Source organism: Capricornis sumatraensis, chromosome 5 (assembly GCF_032405125.1).
Source record: "Capricornis sumatraensis isolate serow.1 chromosome 5, serow.2, whole genome shotgun sequence".
Lineage (NCBI taxonomy): Eukaryota > Metazoa > Chordata > Mammalia > Artiodactyla > Bovidae > Capricornis > Capricornis sumatraensis.
The window spans coordinates 42,633,308-42,649,912 of record NC_091073.1 but is presented as its reverse complement, the minus strand read 5'-3'; the positions used below and the strand labels follow the sequence as shown (position 1 = coordinate 42,649,912).

General features: G+C 35.2%; 1 protein-coding gene across 1 annotated transcript in view; it reads right to left on the bottom strand.

Moving 5' to 3' along the window:
- The window catches only part of PCLO (piccolo presynaptic cytomatrix protein), a 375,834-nt gene that overhangs the window by 56,618 nt on the left and 302,611 nt on the right, over positions 1-16,605 (bottom strand). Inside the window, exons 14-16 of the mRNA XM_068973161.1 lie at positions 15,787-15,837; positions 11,649-11,773; positions 8,924-8,950 (exon numbers count right to left, since the gene is read on the bottom strand). Coding sequence (XP_068829262.1) covers positions 8,924-8,950; positions 11,649-11,773; positions 15,787-15,837 — 203 coding nt within the window. The remainder of the gene's footprint in view (positions 1-8,923; positions 8,951-11,648; positions 11,774-15,786; positions 15,838-16,605) is intronic.

Sequence of the window (16,605 nt, the reverse complement as noted above, 5' to 3'; positions counted from 1 at the left end):
CCTAAGGTCAAATTTTTTTAAAGAAAAACTTTTGGGTGTTCTAACTGTAATACAATTTTAGAAATCTTAATCTCTCCTGAATGTGTGAGATAATACATGAACTATACAGTAATGTCAATATATTCTTATCTCATAAATAATAATTTGGTATTTAATAGTTTTGCAAGTGATCATGTCAGCAAAGCCAAATGGTTTTTCAATTTTTTCCCATAAAAAAACTATAATAACTGTATTGACTGAGGAAAGGATGAAAAATGGCAGTTGCTATAGCTGAGATCTCATGAACATTTGTTATCTTATATTTATAGTATATTCTGACACTTTTAGTAAAACAGTAACACAGTTATGAAACAATCCTAATTAAATATAAATTCTTGGTTTCTGTCAATACCTTGTTATAAGTGATAAACCAAATCAAAACTTTTCTTTATTTGTTATAACTTGGGCCATTTGAGTTTGTCCTTGACTCTTCCATGCCCTCTGATCAACAGTTAGAAGCTTATATTTTACATGTTTAAGCATGAGTATTTTTAAAACTGATTTTAATTAAGTTTGACAAAACATCTATACTGAGCATCAGTCAATGGAGTTGGAATCACTGCTATTTGCTATGAGCCAATGGCACCCACACAGACCAAACCTTTCTCTAACATTCACTGGCTTTTTCCTAATTTTCCTGCCTGGAAAACAAACCTATTATGTTTGTACAAACGTAATTACTGCTTTGGACTATGAATTCTAAATAATTATCAGTAGGCTCAAATACATATTTATTAATCAAAATAGGAACCATTACAATCAACACACTTTTGCCAGTGAGAAGTTTGTTTATTCCTGTAGCATAAAAATCCATGCTTCGGGATTTGACGAACTCTTGGAAAACATTTTCTCCCTCCTGCTGGTTGTGGAAGCATTTCCCCTTAAAAACTTGTCAAGATGCTTGAGAAGTGGTAGTCAGTTGGTGAGCGGTCAGGTGAATATGGAGTATGAGGCAACACTTTGTAGCTCAATTTGTTCAATTTTTGAAATGTTGGTTGTGCAACATGCTGTTGGGCATTGTTGCAGAGAATTGGGCCCTTTCTGTTGACCAATGTCGGCTGCAGGCATTTCAGCTTTTGGTGCATCTCATCGATTTGCTGAGTGTATTTCTCAGATGTAATGGTTTCATTGGGGTTCAGAAAGGGGCAGTCGATTAGCAGCAGAACACCAAACAGTGACCATGACCTTTGTTTGGTCAGTTCAGTTCAGTTGCTCATTCGTTTCTGACTCTGCGACCCCATGAATCGCAGCACACTAGGCCTCCCTGTCCATCACCATCTCCTGGAGTTCACTCAGACTCACATCCATCGAGTCTGTGATGCCATCCAGCCATCTCATCCTTTGTCGTCCCCTTCTCCTCCTGCTCCCAATCCCTCCCAGCATCAAAGTCTTTTCCAATGAGTCAACTCTTCACATGAGGTGGCCAAAGTACTGGAGTTTCAGCTTCAGCATCAGTCCTTCCAAACAAATCGCAGGTTGATTTCCTTCAGAATGGACTGGTTGGATCTCCTTGCAGTCCAAGGGACTCTCAAGAGTCTTCTCCAACAACACAATTCAAAAGCATCAATTCTTAGGTGCTCAGCCTTCTTCACAGTCCAATTCTCACATCCATACATGACCACTGGAAAAACCATAACCTTGACTAGATGGACCTTTGTTGGCAAAGTAATGTCTCTGCTTTTGAATATGCTATCTAGGTTGGTCATAACTTTCCTTCCAAGGAGTAAGCGTCTTTTAATTTCATCACTGCAGTCACCATCTGCAGTGATTTTGGACCCCCCAAAAATAAAGTCTGACACTGTTTCCACTGTTTCCCCAATCTATTTCCCATGGAGTGATGGGACCAGATGCCATGATCTTCGTTTTCTGAATGTTGAGCTTTAAGCCAACTTTTTCACTCTCCACTTTCACTTTCATCAAGAGGCTTTTTAGTTCCTTTTCAATTTCTGCCATAAGGGTGGTGTCATCTGCATATCTGAGGTTATTGATATTTCTCCCGGCAATCTGATTCCAGCTTGTGCTTCATCCAGCCCAGCGTTTCTCATGATGTACTCTGCATATATGTTAAATAAGCATGGTGACAATATACAGCTTTAATGTTCTCCTTTTCCTATTTGGAACCAGTCTGTTGTTCCATGTTAGGAAGTGTTTTGGAGCTTCTCTTAGTCCAGTCACTAAGTTGGTCATTGACAATCCACTTTTTGTTGCACATCACAATCCAATTAAGAAATGATTCGTGTGGAATAAGAGAAGATGACGTTTCTATTTATAATATATGTGCTCCTGAAATGAGTACAAGAGAAGATGACACTTCAAAATGGTGATTTTTTTGATTTCTGGCCAGCTCATGAGGGACCCACTTATTAAGCTTTTTTCATCTTTCCAGTTTGCTTCAAATACTGAATGACCACAGAATGGTTGACCCAGAGTTCTTTGGCAACTTCCTGTGTAGTAGTAAGAAGATCAGCTTTGATGATGCTCTCAATTGGTCGATGTCAATTTCTGATGGCTGGCCACTACGCTCATCTTCAAGGTTCTCGTCTCCTTGCAAAACTTCTTGAACCACCACTGTACTGTATGTTCACTAGCAGTTCCTGGGCCAAATGCATTGTTGATTTCGTGAGTTGTCTTTGCTACTTTATGACCCATTTTGAACTCAAATAAGAAAATTGGTTGAATTTGCTTTTTGTCTAACATCATTTCCATGGTCTAAAATGAATATAGACAGCAAGTAATAAGTCATTAGCAAAAAACATTAAGTGAGAAATGTGCATTAAAATGATAACAACCACATTTATTTAGAATGTATTCCAATATCACATGGCAAATATCAACAATGCAAAAACTGCAATTACTTTTGGACCAACCTAATATTTGTCTGGGGTCCTTTCCTGTGCCTGGAATTCATAAAGTGCCTTTCCCTGAAAGTAGTGGATTTTCACCCTAGATCTGCAGTTCTATTCACAACAATGAACAACATACTAACTCTTATTATATTAATGGCCTCAAGCCTTGCTAAATTCTGGAATATCTACTATTGTCCCCCAGACACTAGTTTATTCATTCTAGGTAAAAATATTGAGAATCAAACTCCATTTCACCACTCACTCTTAGAGATACGTCTACAGCCAAAGCTCAACATTCAGAAAACTAAGATCATGGCATCCGGTCCCATCAATTCATGGGAAATAGATGGAGAAACAGTGGAAACAGTGGCTGACTTTATATTTCTGGGCTCCAAAATCATTGCAGATGGTGATTCCAGCAATGAAATTAAAAGACGCTTACTCCTTGGAAGGAAAGTTATGACTAACCTAGACAGCATATTAAAAAGCAAAGACATTAGTTTGCCAAGAAAGGTCCGTCTAGTCAAGGCTATGGTTTTTCCAGTGGTCATGTATGGATGTGAGAATTGGACTGTGAAGAATGCTGAGCGCCGAAGAATTGATGCTTTTGAACTGTGGTGTTGGAGAAGACTCTTGAGAGTCCCTTGGACTGCAAGGAGATCCAAGTAGTCCATTCTGAAGGAGATCAGCTCTGGGATTTCTTTGGAAAGAATGATGCTAAAGCTGAAATTCCAGTACTTTAGCCACCTGATGCGAAGAGCTGACTCATTGGAAAAGACCCTGATGCTTGGAAAGATTGAGGGCAGGAGGAGAAGGGGACGACAGAGGATGAGATGGTTGGATGGCATCACTGACTCGATGGACATGGGTTTGGGTGAACTCCAGGAGTTGGTGATGGACAGGGAGGCCTGGCATGCTGCGGTTCATGGGGTCGCAAAGAGTCGGACATGACTGAGCAACTAAACTGAACTACAGCCAAATATCTTTTTTCTCCCTGTGGCTTTATTCTCTTTCTTATCGCATATACAAGGGCAATAATCTCAAACATTGATTGCCTGTTAGAACCACTCTAGGATCTGTGTTCCAGCTGTGGGGGGTGGTGCAAACAGTATGTGTCCACAACTCCCTTCCCTTTATCCCTTATGAGAGTCTTATTTAACAGTCCTGGAGTGAGGCTTGAGCATCAGAATTTTTAAAATGACATGAGTAATTCTAATGTGTTGCCAAGATTGAGAACCGACTAGTTTATGTCTCCAAAGACTTCAGATTTCAGCCACTGTGAACTGAATTCAATTTAAGAAATGAAGCAGCAGTGTGCTCATTTTTAACCACCCTATTTGAATGTACAAAAATATGAACACGATGTGACAATTTTGTCATTCAGCATAAAGTGCAAAGAATTCTGGGGAAATGAATATGCAATGATTCAAAGATACACAAACGTTCATAGACTGTGGACAGAAAGTGTATATTTTTATGTATATGTTTTAGATAAATCTGTCTAGTGAAGTTTATATACCCAAGTACTCAGAAAGTTCCACTTTAACTTATTCCAATTTTACTCTAGAGAATTGTCCCACATGTACCTAAAGAATTGTTCAGGAACATTCATTGCAATATTGTTTTTAATAATATGTGAATAAGATAGGAAATACAGGCATTACAATACATTCATTCAATGAAATTTAAGAAGTAGTTAAATTGAATGAAAACACCTTATATATCAAGATGGATAAATATTAAAAAAAAATCTTTAGCAAATAATTTTCAGAATAAAACCTAGAGTAGGTTATCAAGATATAAATTGAAATCACATGAAATAATACTGTAAATTATTTACATCTACTTGTAATATTTATGACAAACATGTTAATATCATAAGATAGCATGGGATTTATAGATGTTACACTCTATTTAGTGGTTATCTCAGATAAACAGGGGAATGGTTTCAGAGGGCTTCAGGGGTAGCTATAATATACCTTTTATTAAAAAAAAACAAACTGAAGCCAATATAGCAAAATATCAAGATTTGATAAAATTGGATATCAAGAACATAAAACTTGTGACAGTATTTTCTATAATATTCAGTAAATTTAAAATATTTTATAACAAAAATCAAACATTATTTTAGCAGATTACATCCTTTTATATTTTATGATTTTGCTTTTTATATTAAGGGTGATATAAGAAGAATTAGTTAGGAAAAATTTAGATGTTTAATTTACTAGATAATATAAGTTCGACTCTCCAGTTTGTATCCTTTGACTTTAGGGTTAATGAAGGTAAACACATCTTACTCCTGATCTTGCTTCTACCAGCCCAGGTTGACTTGTGTAAATGCAAATGAAATCGTTTGCAATCTTTTCACACTTGAATTTCCTGATGTGCAGAGAAGGCCACAAAGGCCACACAAAGTTTTGCCTTAATTTACCCTTGTCTTATGGCTACCATTGGGCAAAATGCCAATGGACTATGTTCTGACTTTAAACAATTGGAAACTTCACATTTCTCAGCACCATATCAAAATCTGTGGATTTATAAGTTGAAAATGGTCAGGTAAGCAGAATTCTTGAATGTGAGCAGAAATCCAGGTGGAGAAAAAAGTGGAGCTCATTTTTCTTCCCCACCTTGTCTAATAAACACACTACGGTCTCTAATGTGAAGGCTGAAATAATATTTTTTTAGGATAAGTAAGTCATATCTAATAATCAGAGACTTTTTTTAATAAGTGAAAATAAAAAGCCAATTAATCAAGATGGGACATGGTGCTTATCAAAAAAGCTAAACCTTTGTTTCCTTGAAGTTTTGACTAATTTCTTTCTTCTTTGATTTTTATTGTTATGGTCACTTTTTCATAAGTAGGTATGATTTTAAGGCTGACAGGAAGGATATTTAAAATTCAGTTATTTTCTCCTAAACCAGCAGAATAAAACAGTTCTCTGAGTTTCTCTTTAATTAAAAAATATTGAGAAAGAAGAATGGAATATAATGGCTTATTTATATTTAATCCTCATAGAATTATATAAAATATTGAAGGTCTTCATTTATTTGCTTTCTCTTGATTGGAAACATACATACATATTTCTTTATTGAAAAATTATAATAAGTCATATATATACATACATAAATATATACATATACATACATAAATACATACATACATACACACACACACACATATAGTGAAGTGAAAGTCACTCAGTCATGTCCGACTCTTTACCCCATGGACTATACAGTCCATGAAATTCTCCAGACCAGAATAATGGAGTAGGTACCCTTTCCCTTCTCCAGGGGATCTTCTCAACCCTGGGTCTGAAACCAGGTCTCCCGCATTGCAGGCGGATTCTTTACCAGCTGGGCCACAGGGAAGACCAAGAATACTGGAGTAGATAGCTTATCCCTTCTCCAGCAGATCTTTCTGACCTAGGAATTAAACTGGGGTCTCCTGCATTGCAGGCAGATTCTTTACCAGCCAAATTTTCTTCAAAATTATCCCTCTGAGGGTATTGCCTTTAATTTAGAAAGAAGCACAGAGCATATCCCATTTTATAAGCTCTGTTTCTCTGTGTGAAAGAATGCATATATGACTTGTCATTTGACTGTGCTCCCTGAGGTCTGAGACTATGGCTGTGTTCTCAATTCCAACCCCAGCAAAGAGTTTGGAGTAGTTTCTGCTAAAAAAAATTATTTATTGAATGGATCCTTAAAACATGTTTGTACTTCTTTTTTTAAAAAAATCTACTGAAATAAAATAAGTTTTGGCCTTCAAATTGTAAATATATACAACATGTATACCTGTTTCACATTCGTTCCAGAGGAAATAGTTTGAGATGCTAACAAGGGTGTTTAGCAAAAGTCCAGCCAGGAACTGGACTTCCAGGTACCAGAAGAGTGAAAATAAGCTTCAATTATAGCAAAATCTCATTAGTGGGAAAAAAAATTCTGCACTTTGTCTAGCAGTGTAATGCAAGAAAAGTGAATGAAATCCTTCAGATATGCTCATTTTCATTTCTTAATTATCGAGGGACAGGTATTGAGTTAATGGACTCTTTAGGCTATTGTCTTTCTTTCACCTCATCTTGGCTGATATCTGGGCTATCAGAGCTTATGAACATCTTGATCAAAGGATGGGAAGAGGAAATGAAAGGAGACAAGAAAACCGGACCAGTGAAATTCTTTTAGTTAACAGGACATTAAATGTTTTTTTTAATCATTAAGGATGTATTATACTTATTACTGAAGAAAAGTTGCTTGATTTTTTATATAGTGTTGTTAAATAATTTTGTATAATTCAGTAGCCCAAAGCATTCTATATCTCTTTTCTGTTATAGAGTTAAGTGACCACTGGCAACATGGAATTTATTATGCATCTCTATAAATAATAGCAACTGCCATTTATTGAGAGCTTATTATGTGCCTGACATTATGCTTATCATTTTTGGTACATTCTTCATGTGTTTCACAATAATCCTGGGAGGGGGCTAGTAAGATTCCTAGGTAGAAGAGGACATAGTTTTAGAGAAACCTCACAACTTCTAAGTGGTAGGGCTGAATTTCAAACTCAAGCCTTTAAGGACTTGACTCAATGGCCTCTTCAGTCTAACTTACAATGTCAATACTTTATCGGTATAATTCCTTTTCACACTGCCAGTTCTAGAAGACGCGATGAAAATAACTTCAATATGAAAGGTATGACTAAGTGACTTCTAGATCTCCTATGCTGTAATCCAGCACATCTCAGATTATTTTGACTATTATTTACATTTACAAAAAACATGTTCTCTTCTAAATTAAATATAGACAAGCACTGTCATTCCGATAATTTCCCCCTGGTTTCTCCTGATAAAAGAGGGAAAGCTTCTGAATAAAGGGACTGATAATGTCTGTTCTGAAATGACATGATCCCTTTGAAACAAAACTCACTTTGCTAATCAGTCTGAGAGGTCTGGATGATGCCTGAGAAGAGAAAGCCAGTCATAACAAGTGACCTTTCTCAGTTTCAAATTTTCTGGTAGCCATAATTATGTGGCTGCAAGGAAACAGCTTCTGGGCACCAGAAAGGTTGTATTGGCTAATACTATTTGAAATATTTAAATATTTAAGTTCTTACAAATCAGAAACTGCCTGTTTTGCTCAACAGTTTGTCAGGTTTAGTAAAGATACTGAATTTTATTATCAAAGACAAAAATCCTGTACCATTAATATTCTGGGTGGGATTAAAATTCCCATCACTGTGTTGCTACAGATGGTACAAGAGTCACCTCCCCAACTAAATAACACATTTGATTTATATGCAATGAGGTGTGCAAAAAATGCTTTTGGCTATATATTAAGAAAAACCCTTAACTGACAATATACTGATTTAACACCCTCTAGCACACAGAGTCAGACACGACTGAAGTGACTTAGCAGCAGCAGCAGCAGCAGCAGAAAATAGACAAAGGAGGTTGCTCTCGTGCTGGAACAGGCAGATTATGGCATCCAAAATTGCACAGCAATGATTTTGTGGTACAGAAGGTCTAAAGACATGGAAGTCTTTCAACGTTAGGTCTAACTGAGAGTAAAAGATGAGACAACTCTCATGTTTAAGATGGGATATATACATAATACTGGTCATCCAGAAGGCCAATTAATTTCTTCCGAAAAATGATTCTATATTTTTTTAATTTGTCATAGAAGACTCAGAAGGACCTAAGCCATGATTAGTTCATGAGAAGCTAAATGAATTTATGCAAATTATAAACAAAACTTTAGTTATGTCTAATTACAGAGTGATATTTCTTTATCATACTTTTCTATGTTTTTATTATTTTTGACTTTTCTATCCTCTTCTGCATGTATCTGCTAAACATATGTAGTAACGTTGTGATCAGAACAGCCTGCTATTAGCCTAATTCAACTGATACCAACATGCAGAAAAATAAAAATTATAGCCCACGTTGAAATGCAGGTAAATGTACATGAAAGGCCAAAAAAAAAAAAAAAAAGAACTCTCGACATTTCAGCAAAGTGTGACACTGACAGAGAACCAACTCTACCTTGCATTCTGGACAACCATGACTTGACTGCATTGATTCCAAGATCGAGAACGAAGGATACAGCGGGAAAGTAGGGAAGACAGGAAGAAAAAAGTTAGGAACAGAAGTAAGGAAGAAAATGTGAGAATAAGAACTAAAGGAGCTGCACCATAATACACAAACAGCATGAGGTAGAAGATAATCTTTGAACTAAGGTGAAAATAATGCTTCCCAAGTGTCATACATTCCAAGGTCTTGGTTACTATAGTAATTAGGAGTAATTCAAAGAAAAGGCTAGGAATTGAATAGGAATGGCACACTAGCATGAGTTTTGGTCAGATCCCATCTAGAAGGCATATTTTGTTTGACAAATTGCATGGGGATAGCTTTAGGTGGGAACATCACTCTTCATTTCATTATAGTTCCCACCCTTCTTTCTGTTACCCACTCTGGAATGGACTGCCTTATTCATGCCATCTGTCTGATCTTTCCGGTTATTCAAGTTTGCAACAGGATTGCAAAAGGATTAAAACATATCTTGTAACAAATAAAAGATATCCACTCTCTTGTAGTATAATAAGTGACACTCTAGAGTATTAAAGAAGATAGAAAATTAAAAGGGTGTTTATTTTCACTCATTCGCAAATGCTGATTAGAGATATATCCTTGGCAGTGATTTCCTCTTATACTGTCATTAAATAACACTAATGGTCAAATGACCCAAATAAAAGACAGAATGCAGTTATCAGTTTGTTGTTATATTCATGCTAAAAAAATAAATTACTTGAGGAAGAGGGATAAATTAGAGTCTGAGATTAGCAGTTACAGACTACTACATATAAAACAGATAAACAGCAAATTCTACTGTATAGCACAGAAACTATATTCAGTATCTTGAATTGAATCAGTTTGCTGCATACCAGAAACAAATGCAACATTGTAAATAAACTATATTTCAAAAGAGTAGAAACATTGCAGTTATACTACTACATAAAGATATAAACTAACATAGAAACTCCTCTTTCATGTTCTATAGGGCTAGTTGGATGTCTATGAATTAAAACTATAGTACCAATACCAGCAATTCTAAGTTTCTAAATAAAATCATTGGGTAGGATGAAATTAAAGGCTGTATACCGAATCAGATATATCACTTGGCAATTTTCAAATTATTTTCTGAATATTATCTAATTTGATTTTCCTGAGCAACTGTAAATTATGGCTCTCTCTACCATGGCTTTTTCAATAGCAACAAGGAAAGCGAATCTCCAACAATTGATGATTTGACAGCTGTGACAACTGGTAAGCAGCATTCAAATGCAGTGTAAAACTCTAATTTATATCCTGTCCAAACAAACCAACTACAGTTATAGAACAGTGTTTATAAATTTGTTGAGCTTTGTTTTATGGCCCACAACATAGTTTATGTTGGTTAATGTTCTATGTGCATCTGAAAAGTGTATATATATATATATATATATATATATATATATATACACACACACACACATATTCTGCTGTTGATGGACAGAATATTTTATATATATCAACTAGGTCATCAAACTGACTAGGAAAATATTAGGCAGCAATTGGGGGAAATAAGAGATTTAAAAATTAAACATTATTATGGCTATGTGTGGTATTATAATTACTTTAAAAGTTTTTTTTTAGAAGTATATACTATTTGCATAAAAAAGTTACAATAGTTGAGATCTATTTTAAAGTAATCTGCATGGAGGGAGTGTACAAGGGTAAAAATGAAACATGATTGGCTAGAAAGTGGTAATTGTTGAAGCTGAGTAATGGGTGCATGATGGATTATTATACTATTCTTTCTACTTATACTTCCAATGACTGAAAATCTCCCAGTAAAAAGTTATATTAAAATGTTGCTCTTCAAATTAAAACACAGCAAAAAGGAAACCAGAATCTTCAATAACCATCCCCTAATTTTTTTAACTATACCTCCAATTGTTGATTACTTATGGTTCCATCATACTAATTTGGCTAGTATAAATTCTTCATAAAAGGTAATGATCTGTTGGGTACAAATTACTGGTTTGAAGCCATCCCTGAATTATGATTTATATATAAGACTACAGCAATTTGCATTTATTATGTGAAAATTAAACATCTCTAAAGAGTACTTGCTTTATATAAACAGTTTATATTTTACACAAGAGATTTAAAGAGATCTTTTTCATTTATCTACATAAGTTGACATTTCAAATATTATTTTTTTATTTTGTAATTTTAGAACAGTGATTTGAAAATATGCAGGTAAATAATGATGCATCAAGTCATTTAATGAGCATTTAATGTATTGAATAATACACCTGTCCTATAAAATAAAAGAGTAACTGATGAGTCCTTGAACATTGGTTTCACAACTGCATTTTGAAAGGTAAACTAATTCTTTAAGTCTGCCATAAACAATTCCTGAAATGATTTCATAGTCTGCCTGTCTGGTCATAGCACAAGAGGTTTCTAGAACTGAGATACTAATACGTTCTTATCCAGGCAGCTTTTGTTATGATCATGAATCTCCAAAACCCATTAAGGCTTAATTATAAATTTTCAATTCCACATTGCTTATTAATTGGAAATAAATAAGTATGACATGTATTATAGATAAAACTAAGCAAAAGATATTAAGCTCTTTAGAGATCAGAAGACATTATCACTATTTTTAAAAAATCATACGGCAATACTTATGATACTTCAAAGAGATCACTTCTTTACTTACCCTCGCCCTGGAAGAAGGTACACTTTAACAAAGGGGTCTGAATAACCATTGTTGTCTCGAGGGACTAGGTTTCTTGCTTGGAGAATATGTATTATGAGATTTCCAAGATCATAGTTGATTTGAAGCTTAAAGGAACAGCAAATATTCCATGAACATTATTTTGTTTTTAAAAAAGCATATAATACATAATTGTTCAAAATTTTGCTGGTATTTAAAAAAAAATTCTCATAAGAAGCATTAACTGTCACTTTCATTTTATTTGAAACTGAACAGACCAGTTAATGTCTAATTTAATTGGGAGCTCCCAGGCACACATTAATTACTAGTAAATGTGCTGTTCATTCTTTCCACTGTGAAAGTTCTGGCCTGTCTAAAATTCATTTAGAAGGAAAATAACACAGTGAATGCTAGTTACATTTTTAAACAAAATTTCCACTGTTAGCAAAATCAGAAATGTTAATGTTCATAAATACAATTGCCAGAATTTTGAAAATCAATTAACTAATTGATAAATTTATTAGAAAATATCTTTTGCATTTCATCAAATAGTTAACAGTGTGTAGAATCATTATTTAAACACAAATACGTTAGTACTGAATTGTCAGGATATTTAAGAATGTGCAATTTGATCTCTTTCTATAGTACACTAGCTGAAAAACCTGTAGCTCTTCTTTTTGTGCCTGCTTTCTTAACAGAGTGAGGTTAAGATAATAAAATACAACTGTTCTTTAATCTCAGAAACTGAAGAGAAAAGAAGAGGTATTGTCTCACAGATGTCTAATGGCTGTTGTAAAGTTGTCATTGAATAGTAAAAGACTTACCATTCAAACTAAATTTTAAGAAGCCAGCATGATTCAAAATAATTGAATTAACCAATTTTTCTCCTTCAAAAATGAAAAATTCCTTTGGCATCGTTTAGAATAAGACAATTCTGTTTGATGCTGTTTCAAATTATCAAATAACAGAAAGGAAAGTGAAAGTGTTAGTTGCTAAGTCGTTTCCGACTCTTTGTGAGGTCATGGATTGTGCAGACCCTATGGACTGTAGTTGGCCAGGGCTCCTCTGTCCATGGGATTTCCCAAAAAAGAATACTGGAGAGGGTAGCCATTCCCTTCTCCAAGGGATCTAGCTGAACCAGGGCTCAAACCCAGGCCTCCTGCATTGCAGGTTGATTCTTCACTGCTTGGGCAACCAAGGGAGCCCCAATAGAAAGGAAGAAATCTACACTTAGAAAAGGAAAAGCCATAAATAAACAATGAATGTACTTTTTATAATCATGCAAAACAGATATGCTATATTTATGTCGGAAATGGAATAACTTAGATGAGTCAGCCTGCATTTAAAATTTAATATTAAAATGATTTACTGATTTCAGCATAATTTTGATCTGATTATGTTTTATGGCAGAAAAGGAATCTTTGTTCACTCCTCTCAGTACAGAAAGCTCCAGAGTCTCACTGACCACCATGAAAGCAATATGAAACATGCCACAAAGGGCCATGAAGGAAGAAGAGAAGTAAGAAGTCGAGGACTGCAGTAACTGTGTTTTAATGGAGTACTAAAATACAGGAATTATTCTGCAACTAATGTCACTGAGGTTTAGAACAGCTTCCAAATTTTTAAGGAGAAAATTTCCTCCTTTTCTTCCTTTCTCTGCTAGCCTAAAAGTCCACTTTCAACTGGTGAGGCAGCAAAATCATTTCTTATTGAAATAGAAATTTGCAGGATACCCTAAGAGAGTGCTTTCCAAAGTGTACTCTGTAAATTTGGTGCCTTAGAGAACACTTAGCGTTGCTCACATGTTACATGTGAGAGAAGATGAGATGCCCCCAGTAACCCTTAACCAGACCTATTCCATTCTGGCAATTCACTGTTTGGGTGTTTACACAAGGTTTCATCTGGAATAAGGCTTTGCTAAAAAGACAGAAGATAAAATATAAAAAAAATGAAATCACTGTCATAAGAAAGTATCTCCCCTTGCCACCCCCCACCCCTCCCCCCCCAAAAAAAAAAGAAAAAGGAAAGGAAAGCAAAGCAAATATACTGGGAGTTGAAAATATTAGAGCAAATTTCTAGTATAAAATTAAAAATTACCACTGAAGTGAAAAGACAATAAGAACAAAACAAATGAATTTATTTACAAAACAGAAATAGACTCACAGATAGACAATGAACTTATACTTGTTGGTGGGGGATGGGTGGGGAAGGATGAAGGAGAAGGGATGGTTAGGGAATTTGTGATGGACATGTACACACCACTATATTTAAAATGGATGACCAACAAGGATACACTGTGCAGCACATGGAACTCTGCTCAATGTCAAGTGGCAGCCTGGATGGGAGGGGAGTTAGCGGGAGAATGGATATATATGTATGTATGTATACATATATATATGGCTGAGTGCCTGTGCTGTTCACCTGAAACTATCACAATATTGTTTGTTAATCAGCTATACCCTAATTCAAAATAAAAAGGTTTTAGAAAATAAACCTTTCAGTAAAAAACAAGTTGTAACAAGCCAAAAAAGAAACACAGCACATGTTGGCCCTTGAGCAAAAAGTTAAAAAAATGAGACAAAGAAAGAGATACTATGGATCAGAATATCTAGCATTTTCTTTGCTGCATGTGAAATGAAAAGAGATCACCTTTGGCTTTCTAGAAGTGAGAAACAGCAGTGAGCCAGCAAGATTGAGGACACGTTGGTGACTTCAGTTCCATCCTGCTGGGTCCTTCTTATTAAGGTGCCCATGCTCTGTGCTTTCTTCCTCATTTCCACTCTCACTCCACTCTGCTTTAATCAGGGTATGCCCAGATGACAACTGATTTCTTTGTCTTTGTGTCCTCCTCTTTATAATACTTCCTAGAGGCTGTGGCTCTATGAATTTCTATGACATATTTGTTTCATTTAGCCTCTCCCTCACTCTAAAATATTTCCTGATCACTCTATTATGTTGTGGCTAACATCCTTCAGCTTCTGTTCAAGGTTCTTTTAATTTAGTCTTAACTTATCTCTACAGGAACATTTTCCTGCAGCAGAGCAGATCTGCTCCTTTCATTACCCTCTGGCAGCAGAATCGTTCCTTGTACCATTTCTTCTTCCAGGAAAACACTTCTCCTTTTTCTATGCTTATCCTCAAATTACTTCAAATCTGTTACCCTTTGTGAAAATGTACTGTAGATGCAACTAAGACTCACTGTTCTTTTACCTTATTGAAAATGTACTATCTTCAAATAGCTATTATTTTCTATTTTGTTAATTCTTTTCACATGACATTTCTTACCTACCCTAAATTACTTTTTGGTATCACCTAAGTATCATTTTTTAACTTTTCTGAATCTGCCCATTTATGATGCAATATATAAACACAGAAACATGCACACAGAACTAAAAAAAAAAAACCAAAATGATTTAAACTATTTTCTTCTATCTTCCTGGGCAAAATCCTCTCAATTAATTTGATAAATTACAGATTGGTTATGACCTCCAGTATGAAAAACACTGCTCTAGAAGAACTGTTCAGCAATTATTTAGCAATTGTTGACCAGAGGAAGAAAAGAGGACAGCATTAGACTCATGAAACTCTCAATGCTGCTGCGGCTGCTAAGTCGCTTCAGTCGTGTCCGACTCTGTGCGACCCCATAGATGGCAGCCTACCAGGCTCCCCCATCCCTGGGATTCTCCAGGCAAGAACACTGGAGTGGGTTGCCATTTCCTTCTCCAATGCATGAAAGTGAAAAGTGAAAAGGAAGTCGCTCAGTAGTGTCCGACTTGACCCCATGGACTGCAGCCTATCAGGTTCCTCCATCCATGGGATTTTACAGGCAAGAGTTGTCTCAATGAGAAACCTTCAAATTTCCAGAAGAATCTGTCATTTTTGAAACACATTCAACAATTATAAAGTAAATGAGACTTGATACATTGATACTGTTAAGGTATTAGGTAGATTTCAAAGTACAGATTTCCAGAGGTATAATTAGATTTAATAAAATATATATTGTATTAAAATACTTATACCTATGTATGTCATAAAACAGGAAAAGTTAAGGTTCTAATAGTGCTTACAATCTCAATAGACCAATGGGAAAAAGAGCCACAAAGATGGTATAATAATAATAATCTTTTAAAAGTATTCATACCTGAATTTCCCCCGTAATTGGATGAGAGACAACCTTTGCTGCATCAGTAGGCTGCAATGTTAAGACATATATTAGATTAATGGACAAACCCTTCACAGGATTTACCATTTAAACTTCCCTCTGAGTAAAGTTCTGTTTGGTCAGAGCACACTGCCTGGAAAGCACATTTTGTCCATTTGGTTGCTTCAGATTATGGTGCCTACTTACACTTCTCAATACATGTTTAATTTTATAGATACATAAATCTCTTTTTCATTGTGTGAAGCCTGTTTTGAAGCTATAATTTTATACCTGAAGTAATGTATGTTCAATTACTTAAGAAATGGAACAATTTTGGTTGAAAGTATTCAATTTAAGTATTAATGGATTTTAAATGTCTATAAGAAAATGAAAAAGATATTGTTTTTACTTGACTGCCTAGGAGGCCAAAAGTTATAAAAGTCCACTTTATATTCCTTTGCTGGGTTCTCAGTCCCGTCCTACTCTCTTCTAGAATGGAACACCCAGGTAAACACTTTTTAGCATTTCATACCCCTTTAATTAAAAGTCCATAACATTCGATCTAAGTTCACATTTCCTTAATAATTTTCTTATGTCAGTAAAGCCTTAAAAACCATTCAGAATGTGATCTGATAAAGTGATTCATTCTGCTGATTAAATGACTGACTACTGAGCTGTTACATTTCAGTAGAATGTACAAATTTGTACAAAAAAAGGAATGATGTCCCTGACTCTGGATCTATAACAGAATTTCAGGCAATGCGGCATCACTGTAGGGAGACATTTACTACCAGGCTCCGCCGTCCATGGGATTTTCCA